Source organism: Rattus norvegicus, chromosome X (genome assembly GCF_036323735.1).
Source record: "Rattus norvegicus strain BN/NHsdMcwi chromosome X, GRCr8, whole genome shotgun sequence".
Taxonomy (NCBI): Eukaryota; Metazoa; Chordata; class Mammalia; order Rodentia; family Muridae; genus Rattus; species Rattus norvegicus.
In genome coordinates, this window is record NC_086039.1 from 115,813,712 (window position 1) to 115,834,619 (window position 20,908).

The 20,908-nt window shown below is 37.0% G+C and overlaps 1 protein-coding gene across 4 annotated transcripts in view; it reads right to left on the reverse strand.

Annotated features, from left to right (window-relative positions):
• Positions 1-908: 908 nt before the first annotated feature.
• Positions 909-20,908, reverse strand: part of Il13ra2 (interleukin 13 receptor subunit alpha 2) — a 71,461-nt gene continuing 51,461 nt past the window's right edge. For 3 of the 4 annotated variants that reach the window (XM_039099436.2, XM_006257427.4, XM_063279768.1), the window contains 9 exons: positions 15,824-15,938; positions 14,068-14,219; positions 12,964-13,117; positions 12,313-12,433; positions 9,103-9,287; positions 7,041-7,186; positions 5,601-5,745; positions 1,887-2,002; positions 909-1,110 (listed from right to left, as the gene is read on the reverse strand). In XM_039099436.2, the coding sequence (XP_038955364.1) occupies positions 1,054-1,110; positions 1,887-2,002; positions 5,601-5,745; positions 7,041-7,186; positions 9,103-9,287; positions 12,313-12,433; positions 12,964-13,117; positions 14,068-14,219; positions 15,824-15,905 (1,158 nt within the window). In that variant the 5' untranslated portion in view covers positions 15,906-15,938 and the 3' untranslated portion in view covers positions 909-1,053. The remainder of the gene's footprint in view (positions 1,111-1,886; positions 2,003-5,600; positions 5,746-7,040; positions 7,187-9,102; positions 9,288-12,312; positions 12,434-12,963; positions 13,118-14,067; positions 14,220-15,823; positions 15,939-20,908) is intronic. The other variant, NM_133538.2, reaches the window with a different exon arrangement.

The following is a 20,908-nucleotide window of genomic DNA, read 5'->3' on the forward strand; positions in this document are numbered from 1 at the left end:
TCTGTCCCCCTGCTACTATGAGGGTGCTCCCCCACCCACCCACTCCCTCCCACCACCCTACCCTGACATTCCCCTACACTGGGGTATCAAGCCTTCACCGGACCAAGAGCCTCTCTTCCCATTGATGCCCGGCAAGGCCATCCTCTGCTACATATGTGACTGCAGCCATGGGTCCATCCCTATGCACTCTTGGGATAGTGGTTTAGTCCCTGGGAGCTCTGGAGGGTCTGGATGGTTGATATTGTTGTTGTTCTTATTATTGTTGCTGAAAACCCTTCAGTTCCTTCAGTCTTTTCTATAACTCCTCCATTGGGGAGCCCATTCTCAGTTCAATAGTTTGCTGCGAGCATCTGCCTCTGAATTTGTCATGTTCTGACAGAGTCTCTCAGGAGACAGCTATATCAGCCTCCTGTCAGTATGAGTTCTGAAATTTTCAAGTATAGTTCCTACTCATGTCATAGTTTTCACCCTTATAGAAACTTTTTCTTTTATAAAATGTGATACCCACACAACTGGGAATATATTCAAAGCTTCCTTTATACTTATTCATGGTGAGTTCTTTAACCCAGAATTTAGTTTAAAAGAACCATCCATAAAACCATTAAATCTCTTTTTTCATGGTTTGGCAGTATCTCCATAGGTTAGTTCAAGTTGGAAGAACATAGTATCTTATTAATACAACATTGAATAAAATCTGACCCATCTCTTGATGGATCTACATATAGATCTCTCACCACAAAGTTATTAGGAAACAAAGCAATTACTAGGATATAGTAAATTTACTATTGCTAAGGGTTTGTGCCCCATAAAGTATACCTAAATGCAATAATGAAGGTGACCATGATATCACACATGTGTTATGCCAGTACTTGAAAGACTGATTCAGAACTATCACACACTAAGCCAACTTGAGATACATATCCAACACTTTACTCAAAAAACCAACAATATTAGGACAAACACTGATTTGCAAGAAGATGTATTTGAAAGTTGAAGAGACATTGAGTTTAATATGACTCCTGCTGGCTGACTCTATGTGAGGAAAAGAGTAGTTTAGCAGAGCGTCTCTTCATAAGCATACATTTCTTTGTTCAAATCCACATGGAGGCTCTGAAATCCAAAAAGAACTCTGTCACTAGCAAGTAATGATACAATTTCACTAGTATTAACAATTCAGAAATTCAATGAGCAGAAAAGTGAAACATTCCATGGACAGGCCTTATTCTATCTTTACAAAACACAGTATTAAGATGTTTTGCTCCAAACAGGCTCCTTAGAGCCTACGTCATGGCTAGTTTTAAGTGTCAACTTGATACAATTCCAAGTCATCTGGGAAGGGGAATCTCAATGAGGGATTTTCCAGGTCATGTTGACCTATGTGAGGGATAATCTTAATGACATGAACGGGTATAAGAAGACCCAACCCACTGTGAGTAGCACCACTCCCTTGACTTGTACCCTGGACTAGGTAACAATGGAGAAGCGAAGTTGAGTGGTAAAGCGTGCATACATTTATTTCCCTTTCATTTTCACTATAAATGTATGTGACCAGCTTTTTTCGGTTTCTGCTCCCCATGTCACTTTCCCCCCTCCCAATCTGTTTTTCTCCAGGAGGTTCATGCACTGTGTAGTTTTCTAATCTAAAGATTTGCAGCATTTCATGTTCTAAAGTATTTTTCTCCTATTTTGACAGAATTCAATGCCACTCCCCAAAGCATGGGTTTTCAGGATCAAATTTGAATGACTATTTTCTGAGGATATTACAACAATGCATATAGTATCAATTGTACCTCACAGTGAGCAGTCAAAACTATGAAATGCAGGCCTATGCATTCTGAATGTATTGATTTGTATATTACTGTTTGACATAACCTTCAACAACTTACCAGTGTGGGTTCAGGGTCTTCCTTTTCCACAATAAGACAAAGAAGTAATAAAAGGAATATAAAGAAAAGACAAACTGGTACTATAAAAATAATCTTTGAGTCTGGCCCTGTGTAACCTAAGATTAAATAACACAACAAAATGAGAAATGTTAAAGGTTTATAAAGGTTTGTGAAACATTTAATACATAAGCAAACTGTCAATAGTACAGAAATGGAATTAAACTGACATACTTGTCAATCTACAGATGCCACAGTTGGGACTGAGTTTAGCATACAGAAAACCTATTTTGACATACTGTGTGATATCTATCCCATTTCAATTAGAAAAATAACTCCCAATACGATATAACTGTGCTTACAATTTCATGTTGTGATACTTCTCATTAAAAACCTGTAACACATGAGTCAAGTGATTAAACAAATAAGTCCTATGTGTTCCTTAAATCTCAAGAACAAGATCTGGTCTTAAGATATACGTATCGTTACAAAGATACACCCAACGCTAATGAAGCTCACTTCACAAGGTCACCAACTAAAATTTGTCTCATGCTTTAGAGGCTGAACTAAAAGACAAGGCATGACATTGCTCTTTGGCATTTTAGGTATAACTTCTCTTTTCTCCTTTTTTGTAGTTTTTTCCCTATTTTATTAGTGGTAGTGGTTGAACACCAGGCCTTGAGCATGCTAGGCAAGCATTCTAGCTTCAGAAGATCACCAGACCAAGGCATGAAGTGTTAATTTTAGTTCTGCATAGAAAGAACAAAGGAGATACTTAAACTATACTTTTAAACTAAACTTTTCCAAGTCTAGCATGTCAGACTTGTCTTGGAATAACACACAGCCTGTTAAATTTTAGAGCCAGACCTATACATCGACCTCCATTTTAATATGTCTTTAACTTATTCCCTTAGGGGCTTAGTTTCTTCTAGAAAATTTTGAGCCAAATTTAAATGCTTAACATAGTAAAGATTTACGGGGGCAATTGCCGGAGAAGTAAGAGATAGTATAAGTCTCCTGACATGCTGAATTTACAATAACAAGGCAGATGGTTTCTTTCCTGAGGCTCTATTTATGTTCTCTAGTCTAGATGATTCCTAAGAAGTCATTTTGTGGCAAAAACATTATTGTTCTACATATTTCTCCCATGAAGTCCAGTTTGTGTTGCCCAGTTGTTCATGAAAATGGGTCCTGACCTGGAACATGGCCAAATGATCAGGGGTCATGTTATTAAAGAAAGCATATTCTCTTACTGCCAGTGTGTATCAAATGCCAACTCAAAGGTGGAGGAGTAGAAAGGTGATGGTGCAAGGGTGGATATGGGATGAGTAGAGGGGGTTAATATGAACAAAATATATCAAATAAAATTGTCACAAAAAAGACAAAATAGTATTAGAAATAAAATCATCTTTTAAACGAGCACTTGAGTGTGGTGGGTGAAGTGAACTCAGATTTTTACTCTCAAGAACTGTAGAAAAATGAATGTGATGTTTAAACTGAATGTGTGTGTGTGTGTGTGTGTGTAATTGTCTTAATTTTCTATAACTTGAGGTGCTCAAAAAGAAATGAGCACCTAAAACTATGAGCAATCCAAAATGTCTTTGCTCGTACCTTGTAAGTCTAAATTAAGACTCTACCAGGAGATGCCTGTCAAGGAAAAAGAAGTCTAGGTCCCCTGCATGACTGGTTCGAGATTATATGTAATGCAAAGAGATGAGATGTATGTTTTGATAATCTGGTAAAGAAAATCACCATATCCACTTGATATAATTTTTAGACAAATGACAAAAATATAACTCAACACACAGAGAGGGAGAGGGAGAGGGAGAGGGAGAGGGAGAGGGAGAGAGAGAGAGAGAGAGAGAAAGAGAGAGAGAGAGAGAGAGAGAGAGAGAGAGAGAGAGAGAGAGAGAGTTTTCCAGATTTCCAAAAGTGGCTTCAAAAGGAAAAAATGGGATGGATCCCTAGGTGGAGTGGTCTCTCAATGAACTATCCTTTAGTCTCTGTTCCATTTTTTGTCCCGACAGTGTTCCTTTGGACAGGAACACTTCTGGGTTTAAAATTCTGAGGTAGGTGGAAGGCCCCATCGATTAACTGAGGGCTCTGCCACTCTGCTGGACGTGATCTCTACAGGTTGTACCTCCCCTAGGGGGATAGTACAGGTCTGAGGCAGAAATGGGTGAACCGGTGGAGAAGCACCCTCATAGAGGCAAGCGGGAGGGGGTAAGGGGATGCTGGAGTGGTGGAGAGGTAACCGGCAATGGGGATGTCATTTGAAATATAAATGAGTAAAATTATTAATAAAAAAGAAAAATAGAAAAGCTGAAAAACATGATAAATAAATAATTCAAAACATAAGAAAGTAAAAAATGTAGAAGCAAAAAAGTATTCTTTGTATTTATGCATACATCTTTTGCTTGAACTCTGGCTTACCAGTACTACTTTCCTGCATAATCTCTACAGGTTGTATAATATATTTTGCTCTGTTATTATTAAATTTTCCCAACTTGGGAATAATGTAGACTTGACAAGAGTAATAAGTGCTGCTGAATATCTAACTCTGAAATCTGACACATAGTAGATACTTTAAAAGGATTCAGTTATCAAAATTGAACAATGATTTTGCTGTATTTATAGGGAAGTAGAGACAGCCACTCCAGTATCGCAGAAACATGTGAAAGTCCACTATGTTTTATCCTTACATGCATATATAAATAACTACATAAGGACTGTTGAAGGGATTTTTCTTCAATTTTGAATAATTATTAGTAATTTACAATAATATAAATTTATTCTGAAATAAATCACACTATGTGTCACCTTCTAGGCTTTGTATCCCTGTGAAATTTGAAAACATTTTTACCATAAATCGCTTTCCATTAGTACAGAAAATAATGTTTTTTAACTAAATATAAACTCTGTCCTTGTTAGTTTTCATTTATCGGCTTGACATGCTATAGAATCATCTGGAAAGATCATCTAGATGAAAGACTGTATAGAGAAGGTTAGCCGGTGGACATGCCTGTGAGGCACTCTCTTATTTGGGTTAACTGAGATGGGAATACCCACCCTGAATACAGCAGCATTATTTCCGGAAATAGGCCCTGGACTTAAATGAAAAAGAGAGAGGAGAGAGGGGCCTGCGCAGTAACAATGTGAATGCACCTATTGCTTTCTGCTCGTAGCGTGGATGTGAGGAGCAGTTTGGAATTTCTGCCAACTAAACTTCTTCTTTACTGTGACTGACTCTAATCTGGGATTCTAAGCCAAATAAGCTCTCTTTCCCCAAGTTGCTTTTGTAGAGAATATTTTGTCATAGCAACAGACATGAAACCAGGACAACATCTCAATTTGAACAATGACCGGTAAGTATTAGACAATTGGAGCAAGCTACATCCTTTTTGTTAAAATTTCTAGTGAAAATTGAAAACACAAAAAAGTATTGATTAAAATGGACTCTGGACTTTGCCCTAAGAACTATGAAATGCTTATAAAAGACAAACAAAAGCTATTCCCATTAAAACAGAACAAGATACCTAGTTCCAAAGGAGGGTTAGATTTTCAGTAAGCCTATCTGCTATTGAAGTAGTTGCTTTTTCTCCATTTACAGATAACGTACGAGATTATTTGGTCTCCAATTTACAACTGCAGCGAGAGGAAATACATTTTGTTCCCCAATGGCCCCAGTTACTTAGTTCTCATCCTTTTAGTGCATACCTTCCCAGCATTCCTCTTCACTCCATTCACTCCAAATCCCATCATCTGCACAATATATATTGATTTTACATCTTACAAAAAAGCACAGGTCTTCACTTTCATTTGCTCTCCTCTTCAGCTTCATATCATTTTTATCTGTGGCAGACTGAAAGCCAAGGAAAACTGTGGTGTGTTTATTTGAACTCAGGACAACTGCAGAGATTTCGAAAACCTCTCTGCTTCCAAATGTTTTTTGGACATAAAACAGCAGCATTGAGTTACTAGAAAGGTCCAACCCTAGCAATGTTCCCCACTCTACACTAATTTTTAAAGGCATTCTTCTTCCACTCCTTATCTGTATTTAATTTTATCTTTTGTCCTGTTATAATAATAGGTTACTTGTAATAAGAAACACCATGTGTAATAAGTCATAACTACATAGTTTAGTGTTCTTTATCTCCAGATGAGTGTCAGATGTTTGGGGATTTATAAATGGGAAAAGGCTTAATGAATTAGTGAATGCTAATTTTATGGAAATCAAAATATTCATCTTCCAAATGCATCCCCTCCTCTTTTTGGTTTGACTAACATTTGAAGTCTCATGCAATAATGCTCAGGAAACGACACAAAGCTATCACTTCATATATAGGACTACCACAAAATACTCAGATGTTCTCACAGGGACCACAAAAAGAAAAAAAAACTAAATAAATTACTTCCAGTTTATACTTCAAATTGCTGCAGAGTTCTTCTTGTACACGATGATTGCTTTTTATTTATTTAACTTATGTACAGACTCCTGAAAATATATACTATAGACTTAAGTGGACTGCGAATCAAATTTTGAATCTACTTCAAACTATTTGACTGCCAAGTCAAATAACCAGTCTGGGACATGTTTCTCACCTGTATATAAATTGAGTCACTGAAAACTAATAGTTCACATTCCTCTCTCTACCAATTTCTAAATAGGAAATAAACAAATCAAAGCAGGATATACCAAGGTGGGCTTAAAGTAATCAATGTATCATTGACGTTTGGAGTCTCACAGTGATCTCCTTCGTTACAATCCTTTCTTTTCTAGGAAATCTCTTGTATACCTGAGGACTCTTAATTTGACCTCATGGTTGTACGTAAAGAAGTGCTTTGTGTGTGGGGTGGGGGTGCGTGCACACATGTGTTTTGTTGGCAATCTGTTTCAATTTCTTGGATAAATTTCATTTATTAAAACAAATTGAAAACAAGTGACTAGATCGTCTCCAGGATATTTGCAACTTTGGTTTAATATACATATATTTCCTTTGTTGACTGGATTTGGCCTTCTGGAAAGTTTGGAATTTCTGAAATATTTATCATGGTATAACTGTCTTTTGAACAGCAACACATTTTGATTATCCAATATCGTATTACATTTTTAAAAATTATATTTATGATTTTGGCAAATAAATACAATATCCATACCTCCCAAGAAATATCATCTTCTCGGACCACAATTTCATAAGTGTAACAGCTTGGTGGAATGGGGCCTCCAGGTGTGCTCCATTTCATTCTAATGTCAATAGAGTTCTCCACACTAATATGAAGGAATTCTGGTGGCAATGGTTTAACTGAAAAGCAAAAGGAAACTATCTCAACATGAAAGTTGCTAAGTTAGCAACATCCCTTGACAAAAGCTTGGGACACTCCATAAGCAAAACTTTCGGGGACAAACTACATGGGTCAAGATTATTCTCATGATGTGTCTGAAAACCAAAGTGGCCTGCCATCAAGATGGACTTTTTGAAAAATTTTGTTATTTGAGAAACTCTCTCTCTCTCTCTCTCTCTCTCTCTCTCTCTCTCTCTCTCTCTCTCTCTCTCTCTCTCTGTGTGTGTCTGTCTGTGTGTGTGTGTGTGTGTGTGTGTGTGTGTGTGTGTGTGTGTGTGTATCCAGGGTTTCTCTGTGTAGCTTGGCTATCCTAGAACCTGCTTTTTTTTTTTACGAGTTTCAGGAAAACCAATTTATTTGACTGTGCTTATAAACTATAATAATCAGCTCTATATAATCCAATGGTGTCTTCCTAGAGAAAAATCAGAATTTTGTCTCTTTATTATCAAGTAGTGTGTGTGTGTGTGTGTGTGTGTGTGTGTGTGTGTGTGTGTGTGTGTGTGTATCCAGGGTTTCTCTGTGTAGCTTGGCTATCCTAGAACCTGCTTCTTTTTTTTTTTTACGAGTTTCAGGAAAACCAATTTATTTGACTGTGCTTATAAACTATAATAATCAGCTCTATATAATCCAATGGTGTCTTCCTAGAGAAAAATCAGAATTTTGTCTCTTTATTATCAAGTAGTGTGTGTGTGTGTGTGTGTGTGTGTGTGTGTGTGTGTGTGTGTGTGTATCCAGGGTTTCTCTGTGTAGCTTGGCTATCCTAGAACCTGCTTCTTTTTTTTTTTTACGAGTTTCAGGAAAACCAATTTATTTGACTGTGCTTATAAACTATAATAATCAGCTCTATATAATCCAGTGGTGTCTTCCTAGAGAAAAATCAGAACTTTGTCTCTTTATTATCAAGTAGTGTGTGTGTGTGTGTGTGTGTGTGTGTGTGTGTGTGTGTGTGTTCAAATGCCATAATTCCCTTGTCTTGTGTTGGTTCCTCAGAAAATTGCTAATGATGAGATTTTCTAAGTAGGGTAATAGTTCTATAAAGTTATTAATAGTTTTCTTCTAAATTTATTAAACATGTATTCCTGAAAAAACCTACCGTGTATAAAACAGATCGGTGTGCATTTGTGGACATAGAGGAAGTATATGACCTCCCTAGCCTTTTCAGTTTGACATGACCTAGATTCATCCAAAAAAGACATCTCAATGAAATAATCTGTCTTCAACATCCTGTCTGTAAGAGACTGCTTTGCTAATTGATTTAGAAAGACTCAGTCTATTATTGGTGGCACCAATCCCTCTGAAGGTTCACTCAGGATGTTTGTAGACCAGGCTGGCCTTGAATTCAAGAGGTCCACCTGCCTCTGCCTTACAAGCATTGGAATTAATGGAATGTGCCACCACCACCTGGCATGGAAAACTAATTTTATCATTTTTTATAAAGCCCACACTGGTATTTAAGGCCAAGGGGAAAAAACTAAGAAGACCCAAATCATTGCAATTATTTTCCCATTTTTGCAACTTTAGAAACAGCCAAACCACTTTTACTACAATTACTATTTTGACTACTTTCTAAGTAACACATATATTGTGGTCAGTATACACCTAACATTGCACCAGTTCTGCTTGATTCTAGAACCTTTCACACTTATAACTGTTAGAATTAAAATTAAAATTCAGAAGAAATAAAACTGTTTTGGTTCTCAGTCATTTATCATTCAAAGCCATGATTAATAGAGCCTATAGGTTGCCTCATGCCTCTAGCTTTGCACTGCCATCACTATAATAAATCTCACTGTCTCCTCTTGCCTCTCCTGCTCACTGAGAATCAGCCTAAAGGAGAATCATCGAGTTTTAAGTTGACATCATTTGCTCAGATCACCTATATTTTGAAGTTGAAAAACCATGTAGCTGGATCTGATAGGCTCCAGCTTTGAGGATCCATTAACACGAATAAAAAAATCTTTATAATCTGATGAGTCCAAGTTGGAAAGTTTGCATCCAACGTTTTTCTCATTATCCTGGAGGTAATCAGCACACTGTAAGGCATGATCCAAGCCCTCATACCTGTAACACAAGAAACAGTTTGGGAATTGTTTAGTAGTATCTTTTTGTATCTTGGTGCTCAGTTTTAAATCATCTTATATTATATGAAATACACATATAAGCACAGTATATTCATTCAGTAGATTATGCATACACAAACACACACACATATATATATACATATATAAACATATGTAACAATAATTATTTTTAAAAGATGTCATGATTTTTGAGAGAAATTGAGATGTTGCAAGACCAGTTGGAGGGAGGAGAGGGAGAGGTACAAATGATGTAAGTATGCTACCCATGTACAATGTTCTCAAATAAATAGAAAAAGTCAAGTCCTAAAATGGACAACATGAAAAAGAATCTTTTAACAGCATACCATGCTTTAGCACACCTACTATGTGCTGCGTGATATAGATTCAAGAGCAGGAAAAACAGAAAGAGTTGATTTCATGGAGATTCAGTTCAGTGTTAATCTTCATGAAATCTCAAAGCAATTTAACCATTATTCACCTATTTAGTTTTTGTTGACTCATCAAAGTTTGTGAATTAAAGCTTTAGAATACTTAGCCTTGTTAATATTTGACTAAGATAATTATCTGAGTAGAAATAAGATATAAGAGCAGATATTTAATTTTCCTAGGTTTTAATTTTAGTTTACTAAAATAAAAAGAAATTCTCTGACGTTTCAACACTGTGATATAAGCCTGAAAACTCATGACTAGAGGAAGAAGTGAAATGAACAAAGCAAAGTGCAGTGTGGAGTTTTTATCAATGAAGTGTAGTTTTCCCTTTGTCTTAAGCAAGAGGTTTTACCATGGCATTTTAAAGTTAACTTTGAATTAGTAATATTTCTATTAGTAGTATGATGGGGATAAAAAGCCTTGTCAGCAACTGAATTTTAAATCAGTAAATCCTGACTTGTTTTCTAAAAAAAATAGCTTGCAATGAAAATATGATTTTGGTTTTAAAAGCAGTCAAAAATCCCTTCTGAAATGAGACCAGCATAGCAGCTGATAAGGAGCTAGTGAACATATCTAGACTCTATTGAATGCATCTTATTCTGAGTACCCTATTTTAGGGACGTGTTTATAAATTTTAATCTTCTGGCTATGTTATCTGCTTACAGTGAGGGAGACTTCATATCCAAGATTGACTGTGTTTATTCATGAGTCTTTGACATTGGATTTCACTATACATTATCCTGGAACATACTGTATAGCATAGTGGTCTGCTGTCAATCTCGTGACTGTTTTGCATTAGCCTCCCAAATTCTGGGATGACCAGTACACATCAATATGCCCAACTGTTGCTTAGGTTTACAAAAGTTGACTGTGTGACTTTGTGACTGGGAAAACTGACATACCCTCTGTAAAAATGTTAATCTTTATTTCTCCCCATTTCACTGAGGGAGGGAGGATAAGTTAGGTTAAACATGAACTGTGATGTGAAGAGTGTCTTCCTTGACTCTTTGATTTGTTGTTTTAAAACTAGGCTAGTGTGTTTCATTTATTAAATGTTTAATATTTATTGATTTAATAACAAAAAATTTAGAAATGTGTCTGTCCAATTTAAGATATGGAACGTGAAAGATTCCCCCCAAGAAATTGTTTGCTCAAGGCTACCCAGCTATATGATGCCAGAGCAGGGTTTCAAACCCAGTTCTCAAAGGCACTACTCCTTTACGCCCAGTCATTTATATATTGTGTTTTTCTTTTAAAAGATGCAACCAGAGTATGAACTTAGAGTTCACAATACTACAAGCGTGGCTTCTTTTGTTTTGTCTTTCTTTGGTAAATGTACAATCTCTGTTTTTTTTCCATTTATCAGTGTTACCATCCTTGGTTTCATTCATTTAGTTAATATTTAGCATTAATCTATTGTGAGTGTGGCCTTCTGTGATTACTTAAGGGAAATGTAAGAATTGGTTCACATCCAGCCATCTTTAAAAGAAAAACTGGAAGAGACAAAGTATACACGTATGTGATAAATTGTTGTATCACCTGAGCAATAAATTGCAAAGATGAACGAAAGCTGGCGTGATCAGCAGTCAATGAATTTAGATATCAAATGGGCCTAAAGGATGAAAAAATGGTTACAGAGTGAGGCAGAAGCCCTTCCAGATTGTAATGCACAAAACTCAAGCCGTGGATAAGGAAAAGATGTAAAGATTGATCGATACAGAGTAGCATACTGATCCTGGCCATAGCATACTATATAGTTTTGGAAAGGTAGTGACACAGTGAAGTAAGAACTTGAAAGGCAACCTAGATTTAATCCTGGGCATAATATGCAGCCACTGGGGGATACATGATCATGAGATGGTGTATAAAAATGAGAAGGAAGACAAAGGTGGCTCCAGGGTGCAGAAATGAGCAGGAAGAAAAAAAATGCTACAATCTGAGCAGTCGCCATTTGGGAGGTCATGGCAGTTGTCCAAGTGAGGAACGAGGGGAGTCTAAAGGAAGGTTCTTACAGTAGAGACGGGAAATGAAAAACAGATGTGCAACTTAGCAAAAGAATGTCAGAACGTGGGTGATTGTATTACCATAAAGCAATTAAGGAGCTGGCTGCTGGTGGGGATGGGGATGTGGGGTAACCTATGTTTCCAGTGGTCAGTCCCCCCGCCATGTGCCACATGCATGCCCACACAAGCACTAGTTAAACTCATCTGACCACAGCATGAGAATTAAAACAAACCAAAAAGACAAAATAGTTGGAGAGGATTTGTTGAGAGGGATGGAAGAAAGCAGGGGAGGAGAGCGGTGAGTCTGCCTAGAATGTATTAAATCTGAATAGAAAATAAAATCTTCAAAAGATTCTATGTTTTTAAAGCTTCAGAAACAGTTAATTAAGAAACAGTAAGAGGATCCAGTTTAACAGATTGCTGCACTTAAAAAAGATAAATGTTATAAAAAATACTCAAACTTTTAAAACAATAAACCCAGCTGTAATTCAGTAGAGATATGGTTGTTTGTACTCTGGACTAATCTTGACAGATGTTCGCCCAGTGTGAGATTCTAAGTATAAAAGTACTTACCAGAAAAACATAGTATAGTTCGTATCGGAATGTACTGTCTTGCCAGGCTTCCAAGAGCAGACCAAATACTGCCAGTTATAATATATACACTTCATGTCCTGAATTTTAGTTCCCAGGCTTCCTATGAAATGAGCAAACTATGAAGACCTAAGAGACATGGTGACAGATCATCTATGCAGTCACTGCAATTTGACTTCCTTTGGCTGTGCTCCTTCATTTAGCAATCAGCATAATGAGAAAGATTGCAAAAGGAAGCTACCAGAAATCACTTCACCAAAAGAAGTATGTGCAAACTGGAAAACGATTGAGGGCTCATTTACTAACACTAGGTTATGTCAAAGTATTAAATTAAGTATTCAAAGATGCTCTCAAGGATTGACCAAATCCCCATTCATGCTAACTAATATACCTCCATACTGAGGACTCTAATAATAAGATGTAGACTTAGTTTTTTTTAAAAATTTTGTTTATTTAATGAGGTAGAAAAGGTCAAGTCACTTCTACTAAGAAAGAGTCTATTTATGTCTAATTGCCACAGGACTTACTGTGCATAAAGTCATCTCTATGGGTCAATGATCATAGAGGTTAAGGAACTTATTCTCTATATGGATTTTCTGATAATATCAAATGGGAAAAGGAAACTGATTTAACCTTCATCTGCTATCCCATAAGAAGCTTCTGTCCATGGACTTTGAACTTCTGATCCATTTGTACAATGCTCTGACAAGTGCGTACGTATCTTTCCTTCAATGCCTTTATTAAGATCAAACCCATCCTTGTAAATTAGATTCCTAGTAATTATGGTCTGTTTGACAAAAAGAAGAAAAAGTCCAGTTTAGAAATACATTGAATGGTGATTCACGTTAATAAGACTAAACAATAATTAATATCTATGACAATAGATATATTTCTCTCAATGATAACCTCTGTATATGCTATTATTCAATTAGGTCATTCAAAAACAGAAAACATTTAGTAAAGGAAAAGGGTCTATGATAGAAACATGAACTCTTAACTTGGAGTTAAATAGATCATTTGACAAACAATGTGGGTATTGCATGGTTATAAGATGCATCATTTCAGATATACTCTAAAACCTTCAGGAATCCCATAAAATAAAAATGTCTCAGAGGCAACTGGAGAAAATTGAACAATTTTTAAGTATTTCAAAAATGAAAAAATTAATCTATGAGAGAGAGTCTTATATTTTGGAAACCTAGCAGAGTATCTTGTCTAAAATGTTGTTCAATAAGTATTAAACTTGAATTACTCATTAATACTACCCAGCAGAATTACAGAGCTAAAGGTATACCCTTCTCAACAGAACTCCAAGTGAACACAATAGTTGGCTTTATTAATATCTAATAACTCAATAAGCTTTCACTGAGATCTTGCCATCCATATAAAGAACAATGCTATGTTCTGTGATGTATATGCAAAGAGTTATCTCGACACCAAGAGTTTTGTTAGGATTATAGAAATTAAACTAGTAAAAGGAGAAATCATAAATTGTGGCAAAATGTATAAATGTTCTTCAAGTTCATATCTCTGAGTTCTAGGTTTTTTGTTTTCTTGTTCTTCTGGGTAGTCTTATTGAATAAGATGAAGAAAAGAACACAGAAGGTTACATGGCAGCTTTTCATATAGTCACTAGAACTGTTAAGGCACACAAAGCCATGGTTACTGAAGTCGGGGGTTGCAAGAAAACACCTAATGATCACATCACTCTGATGTTACCAGCCATGCTTTACTTACTTTCCAACTGTCACTGTCAACATTTCGGTATTTTAACTCATATTCTAGCTTGCATTCCTTAAAATTGTCCATGACCACGGGAGGTTTCCATTGCAAATAGAGATAACCCAGTAATCCAGGATCCAGTATTTCAAAATCCTGAGGAGGATTAACTGAAATGAAATAAGGAAAACATCTTTTTTTCCTGTATTTTCTGAAGAAGCTCGTTGAATGTGAATCATTTCCAAATGAGCATCAACTGATTACTAGCTAAAAATTCTAGCACAGTGAGATAATATTTTACTATAAAATTGAATAAAGTTCTAATAAGAGGCTATAAATAGAAAAGCCTTGAAACCATATGCTATCTAAAGCGAAACTGTCTCATAGAACTATGTATCTAATGATTTCAGTTATACAGAATCCTGTACGTGGAGATGGAAGAATAGTGGTCACCAAAGGCACGGGATCTCTCCATCAGAGAATAAACATTTTCTGGAATTTTATAGCCGTAGTGGTTTCATAACTTTGTGGATATACTAACATAATCTCAAAATGCTACATTAGAAAAGGGAGATGTATACTCAGGATGCATAGGTACAAAGATCTCTGTAAGTTCAAGGTCACCTTGTTCTACAAAGTGAATCCAGGACACACAGTAATATTACACAAAGAAACCCTGTCTCAAAAATACAAAAAATATCCAAACAAGACAAATGAACAAACAAGAACACAAAAAACCCAACCACTACCACCAGCAAGAAAAATATAAAGAAATGTTTTTGTTATATTAATAAATTTGAAGTTCATAATATTCTGTGTATCTGCCCTTTTTTAAAGAAAACATGTGAGGAAAGTGTGTCTCTTTAGGAACTAAGGCTGTACACTTGTCATGGAGAATTGTTAGTGGACAGATACACCAGAATTTGTATAATATTATATAAATGATAGTTATATAAATGCCTCAAGCAAAAAGAACCACTCAATACTAATTCAGTATTTTGTTATGATTAGCATAATAATTGTGATGGATGCCTAAGCGTCTTAAGAATTTGGAGGACAGATAAGTCCTCTGAGCAGTCTGTAAAGTTAACTAAGTCTATAGCTCACTGAAGTTCAGAGCTATCTCCAGAGTTTGGAAAACCAAGCCTTTCCTACAAAGCTTCTAAGTAACACATCAAATAGCATTACAGTACTACATGTTAGCCTTTGCCTAATTCTCTCTGATGAATGTTGTTCATTTCCATACTTGAACTTGCCTAGGGACTCCACATCTGAGCCTAGAGTCTCCCCAATAAAAATGACACAACAGCTTTGTTGTTTTCTTCCTTAAAGTTAAAAATCCATGTCAAAATAAATGTTCATTAGACACTGAAAAACTCACATTATTTGTATTGAAGCATGCAATACTTCAGTATACACTGAGGTGTTTAACGTCCATTTCCTGCTTTCTCCGATTGTCATAAAGGAAAGCATAGTAAGACTCAAGTTGTGCTAGGAGAATATAATTTCGAATATTTTAGTGATTTTCTTAAAAATAGCCTATACAAGAGGTCTGGCAATTATCATATGATGTATCACTTAACCCAAGAAAATATGATCAGTATTTACCTTACCTATCCATATGGGTAGCTACCAAGAACATATATATTTTTTTATATCATGGCAATAGTACTGATGTTATCTACTGGTTTTACACTTTCATGATATATGCTGGAAACTCTGTTCATATCCTTGAAGACAACTTCATTAAAATAGATTTAATTTATTCATTTACCTTTTATCTCCAAAGAATGACCAGTTATTGTACAAAGAAGAAAGAGACACAAGCATCTGGTATTCACAGCCATCAAAGCCATTTCTCCGAAATTTAGTGTGCTAAAAGTTCCACTCTAAGAAGAGAGAAGATAACAGTGGGGTTTTATGGTACTTCAAATAATCATGTGGGTAAATGTAACTAATAGTATTTCTGGGAGCTCTCTGTGTACTTTCTAGCAAGACAGGAAAACAGTGCCCCTTGAACCATGGAAGTGGAAATGAACCTTGGAGTTAAGGCAATTGTAACAAAAGGATTCTGGTCCACTGAGAATCAAGACTAACCCAAAGAAAACTGGAAACACTCGCCCATACACATGTATTGAGACCCTGACAAGGATAAAATGACCTCTAGAAGCCTTCCTTTTGAAATCAAACCGAGGAAAATGTCTGTGAGAAGAAGTTTGAACAGTTCTGTGTTCATACGAAACATTTTTCCTAAAAGCAAATGAAACCTACTATTTTCTAAGAATAAAATAGTATTTGAAAGTAATCTCTCTTAAAATTTTTTTCAAAAGTCTACATAAACACCACAGAAAACTAAAAACGTTATCCTTGTACTTTATAATGATTAAATCATTGTTGGCTACACACATCTATTCTGGATTTGCCCATTTTTCCTATCAGTAAATATCATTTCCTTCTCCTAGCTTTCAAGTGTTTCTCACCTCTTCCCTCTTGATCCAATGTCCTCATTACAATTTTTACTCTATTGATATTGTCATCAAGACCCATATCCAGCCATCCCTGTCTCCATTACCAGGTTCCCAATACTCTCAAGTGGACTGATACTTCTCAGGGGAAGATCAGAGCTTTTCTTTCTCTTTAAAACGGTGGCAGCCAAGATTGCCAGTGAACGTGATTGTTGGGGGGAGGGGGGTAATGGGAGGAGGATGGGGAGGGGAACACCCATAGCGAAGGGGAGGGGGAGGGGTTAGGGGGATGTTGGCCCGGGAATAACAATCGAAATGTAAATAAGAAATACTCAAGTTAATAAAGATGGAAAGAAAAAAAAAACAGTGGCAGCCATGCATTGCCACAGGACACAAGGTGGTCTTTGAAGAACACTGTTTTATGATCAAAATCTAAAGATTAACCCCTACAAGTCGGTACATTTTATACATGTATAATAATAAATTTTAGTCATTTTCTCCCTCACTACCCTTTCTAGCCTCCCTCACTCCTGCTGAAGCACCACTTCTCAACAACTCCCCCATCTATATTCTGCTGATGACCCACTGAGTTTAATTAGTGCTGTATAAATGAAAATGGGGAAGACTTTGTTTACCAGAGTACGGACAACTTATTAGTGTCTACACTACCAAGGAAAATAATATATTCTTCCAAACCAGCATTAACTGTTGTGAGCTGCTCAAGAAGAGCTGATCTTCCCATCTTTGCCAGTCTGCTGCAGATAGTCACATATTCAGGTATGTCGTAGCCAGAGGACATTTTAAAGCTCTTTCTCCATATTCTGGCTCCTATAGCCTTTCCACTCTTTCTTAAAAGTATACATGAATGTAACAAGGATTAATGAAAAAAATAGTCTGTGAACTGAAAGAAAAGAAGGAGAGATATATAGAAAATTTTGTATTGTAATAAAGAGAAGTGGGGAAAGATGCAATTATCAAAAATCTCAAAAGTAAAAGAAAATTAAATTTTTTTCTAAGACAGATTATCATACTTAAATTCACATATTTTTCTTTGAGTCTGCATTTCTGAAAATTAAAACTTAAACATCTAAAATCAAAACAACCTCACACCAGTCAGAATGGCTAAGATCAAAAACTCAGGTGAGATCAGATGCTGGTGAGGATGTGGAGAAAGAGGAACACTCCTCCATTGTTGGTGGGATTGCAAACTGGTACAACTGCTCTGGGAATCAGTCTGGAGGTTCCTCAGAAAATTGGACATTGAACTACCTGAGGACCCAGCTATACCTCTCTTAGGCATATACACAAAAGATGCTCCAACATACAACAAAGACACATGCTCCACTATGTTTATAGCAGCCTTATTTATAGTAAGCTGGAAAGAACCCAGATGCCATTAAACAGAGGAAGGGATTCAAAAACTGTGGTACATCTACACAGTGGAGTACTACTCAGCTATCAAAAACAATGACTTCATGAAATTCATAGGCAAATGGATGGAACTAGAAAATATCATCCTGAGTGAGGTTATTCAATCACAGAAAAACACGCTTGGTATGCATTCATTGATAAATGGATATTAGCCAATAAGCTCAAATTACCCAAGATGCAATCCACAGACCACAGGAAGCTCCAGAAGAAGGGTAACCAAAATGCGGATGCTCCCACTCCTTCTTAAAAGGGGAAAAATATCCATAGGAGGGGATATGGAAGCAAAGTTTAGAGCAGAGACTCAAGGAATGGCCATTCAGAGCCTGACCCACATGTGGCCCATACATACACAGCCACCAAAATTAGATAAGATGAATGAAGCTAGAAAATGCATGCTGAAAGGGACTGGATATAGATCTCTCCTGAGAGACACATCCACAACATGTCCAGTACAGAGGTCAATGCTAGCAGCAAACCACCAAACTGAGAATAGGACCCCCTTGGGGGGAATTAGAGGAAGTATTGAAAGAGTTGAAGGAGCTTGCAACCCCATAAAAACAACAATGCCAACCAACCAGAGCTTCCAGGGACTAAACCACGACCGAAAGACTATACATGGACTGACCCAGGGTTCCAACTGCATATGTAGCAGAGAATAGCCTTGTTGGGGTACCATGGGGAGGGGAAGCCCTTGGTCCTGCCAAGGTTGGTCCCCCAGTGTGGGGTTATATGGGGATGGGCAATAAGGGGGATGTATAAGGGGAATACCCGTATGGGGGAGGGGCAGGGGCAGGGGAAGGAATGGGGGCTTATGGACAGGAAACCAGGAAGGGGAATAACGTTTGAAACGTAATTAAAGAAATATATCTAATAAAAAATTAAAAAACTTATGCATCTAAAGATATGTGTACCATCTTTCTTTTATCCTTCACAGTTTAAGTGAAAGGTGTAGTTCTTCTCTTATCATTCCACCCTCTTCAACCAACTCCCCATAAACATTCTAATATCGGTAAGCTTCAACAATTGACTATTATAATCTTAGGATCCAATTATCAGATGTAAGTAGAGGGTTTAAAAATCATTGGTCTCATTCCCTTCTATAGACTCTAGTTATCAACTAGAATTTCTTTGATCAATCCAAAACATTTAGGCATAAAAAATATTATAGATAGCTCTAGGAGCCCTTTTTGGAAAAGTTCTCAACAGATGTTTCTGAGATATAAACCAGGATCCAACCTGCACTTTCCCAAAAGAGCACAAAGACATTCTTATCAGTGGCTTACTCGTTATAGGACTGTCACTAGAGCACTGAGACAGGCATTGGTGCACTGGTTCTAGTAGTTTTTCACAAGGTATGTGGAGATCTGAATTTCAAAGAGATAATCATCATCATCATCATCACCATCATCGTCATCATCATCATCATCATCATCATCATCATCATCATCATCATCTCCTACAATGCATCCTGAGCACTATTGGCTTTATAAGCATCATTTGACACTATATTTAAAACTCTCTTTGGCCAGGTATACTACATTTATGATACCTTAGAAACCAGAGGTTGAGACAGGAAGAAGTAAAACAACATGCCTCAGGTCACACAGAATGTAAATGCTGAAACATGGATTTAAATCTAAATAATGTAGAGCCAGTGCCCTGGAGAGTGAACAATACTGGGTGTTTTCCAAGCCTAAGAGCAATAAGAAAGACAACTTCTTGTTTCTACCCACTTGTTTTGATGTAGCTCTTTAGGGACACAGTTTCCCATTGGCAGTCTCCTTTGGAATGGAAAGAAAGTCTCATTTCTCTTTACAGCCATTCTTCTCCACTTCTTCAAACTAATAACAAAACTTCTTCTCTCTAAGGTGAATACTGCTGAGGCTGAGGCTGTTCAGTGATAGAATGTCTCCCTGGTATGGGATCCAGCCCATATATACACAGCCACCAAACCTAGAAGCCAAGAGGTGCATGCTGACAGGAGCCTGATATAGCTGTCTCCTGAGAGGCTCTGCCGGAACATTTCAAATACAGAGGCGAATGATAGCAGCCAACCATTGAACTGAGAATGAAGTTCACATTGGAGGAGTTAAAGAAAGGACTAGAGGAGCTGAAGGGGTTTGCAACCCTATAAGAACAACACCCAAAGATTACACAGACCCATGGCTCCAGCTGCATACGTAGCAGAAGATGGCCATGTTGGGCACCAATGGGAGGAGAAGCCCTTGGTCCTGCCAAGGCTGGACTCCCCATTGTAGGGAAATGTCAGGAGGTAGGAAGAGGGTGGTTGGGGGGAAGTGGCCTCATAGAAGAAGGGGAGGAGGATGGGATAGGGGGCTTATGGATGGGAAACAGGGAAAGGGAATAACATTTGAAATGTAAATAAAAATATCCCATAAAAAAAGGGAAAAAAAGCTCTTGGTTCCATTCCCAGGAACCACACACACACACACACACACACACACACAGAGAGAGAGAGAGAGAGAGAGAGAGAGAGAGAGAGAGAGAGAGAGAGAGAGAGAGAGACAGAGTCATTCATGCTTGTACTTGCACACACACAAAGAATTGGCTGGATAATCCTTGCATTATTGGAAAAGTTCCAGGTACTTACCAATAATATGGTTTCTCAAGAAATGTCTTATCACAGGCAGATATCACAAAACCTCTTTGTCCTCTCCTCTCTTCTCCACATTAGACACTAAATTGAACCTCTACTGTTTTCCTTCCTGCCCAGATAATAAAGAACACTGGAAAACTTAAGATAGGTGTTCCTGAAATAGCTAGAGGGCCAGGACAAAGATTCTACAAATCACAAAAAAGGTTATGGGTGGTGCTAAATGACTTCTTAGGCAAATTTCTAATTATGACAAGGTAGTTTAAAGGCTGACAATATTATTTTGGGAAAGTATAAATTTATAGCTGAGAAGTTTACTAATTTAAATATCTACCTATATGTCACTGGT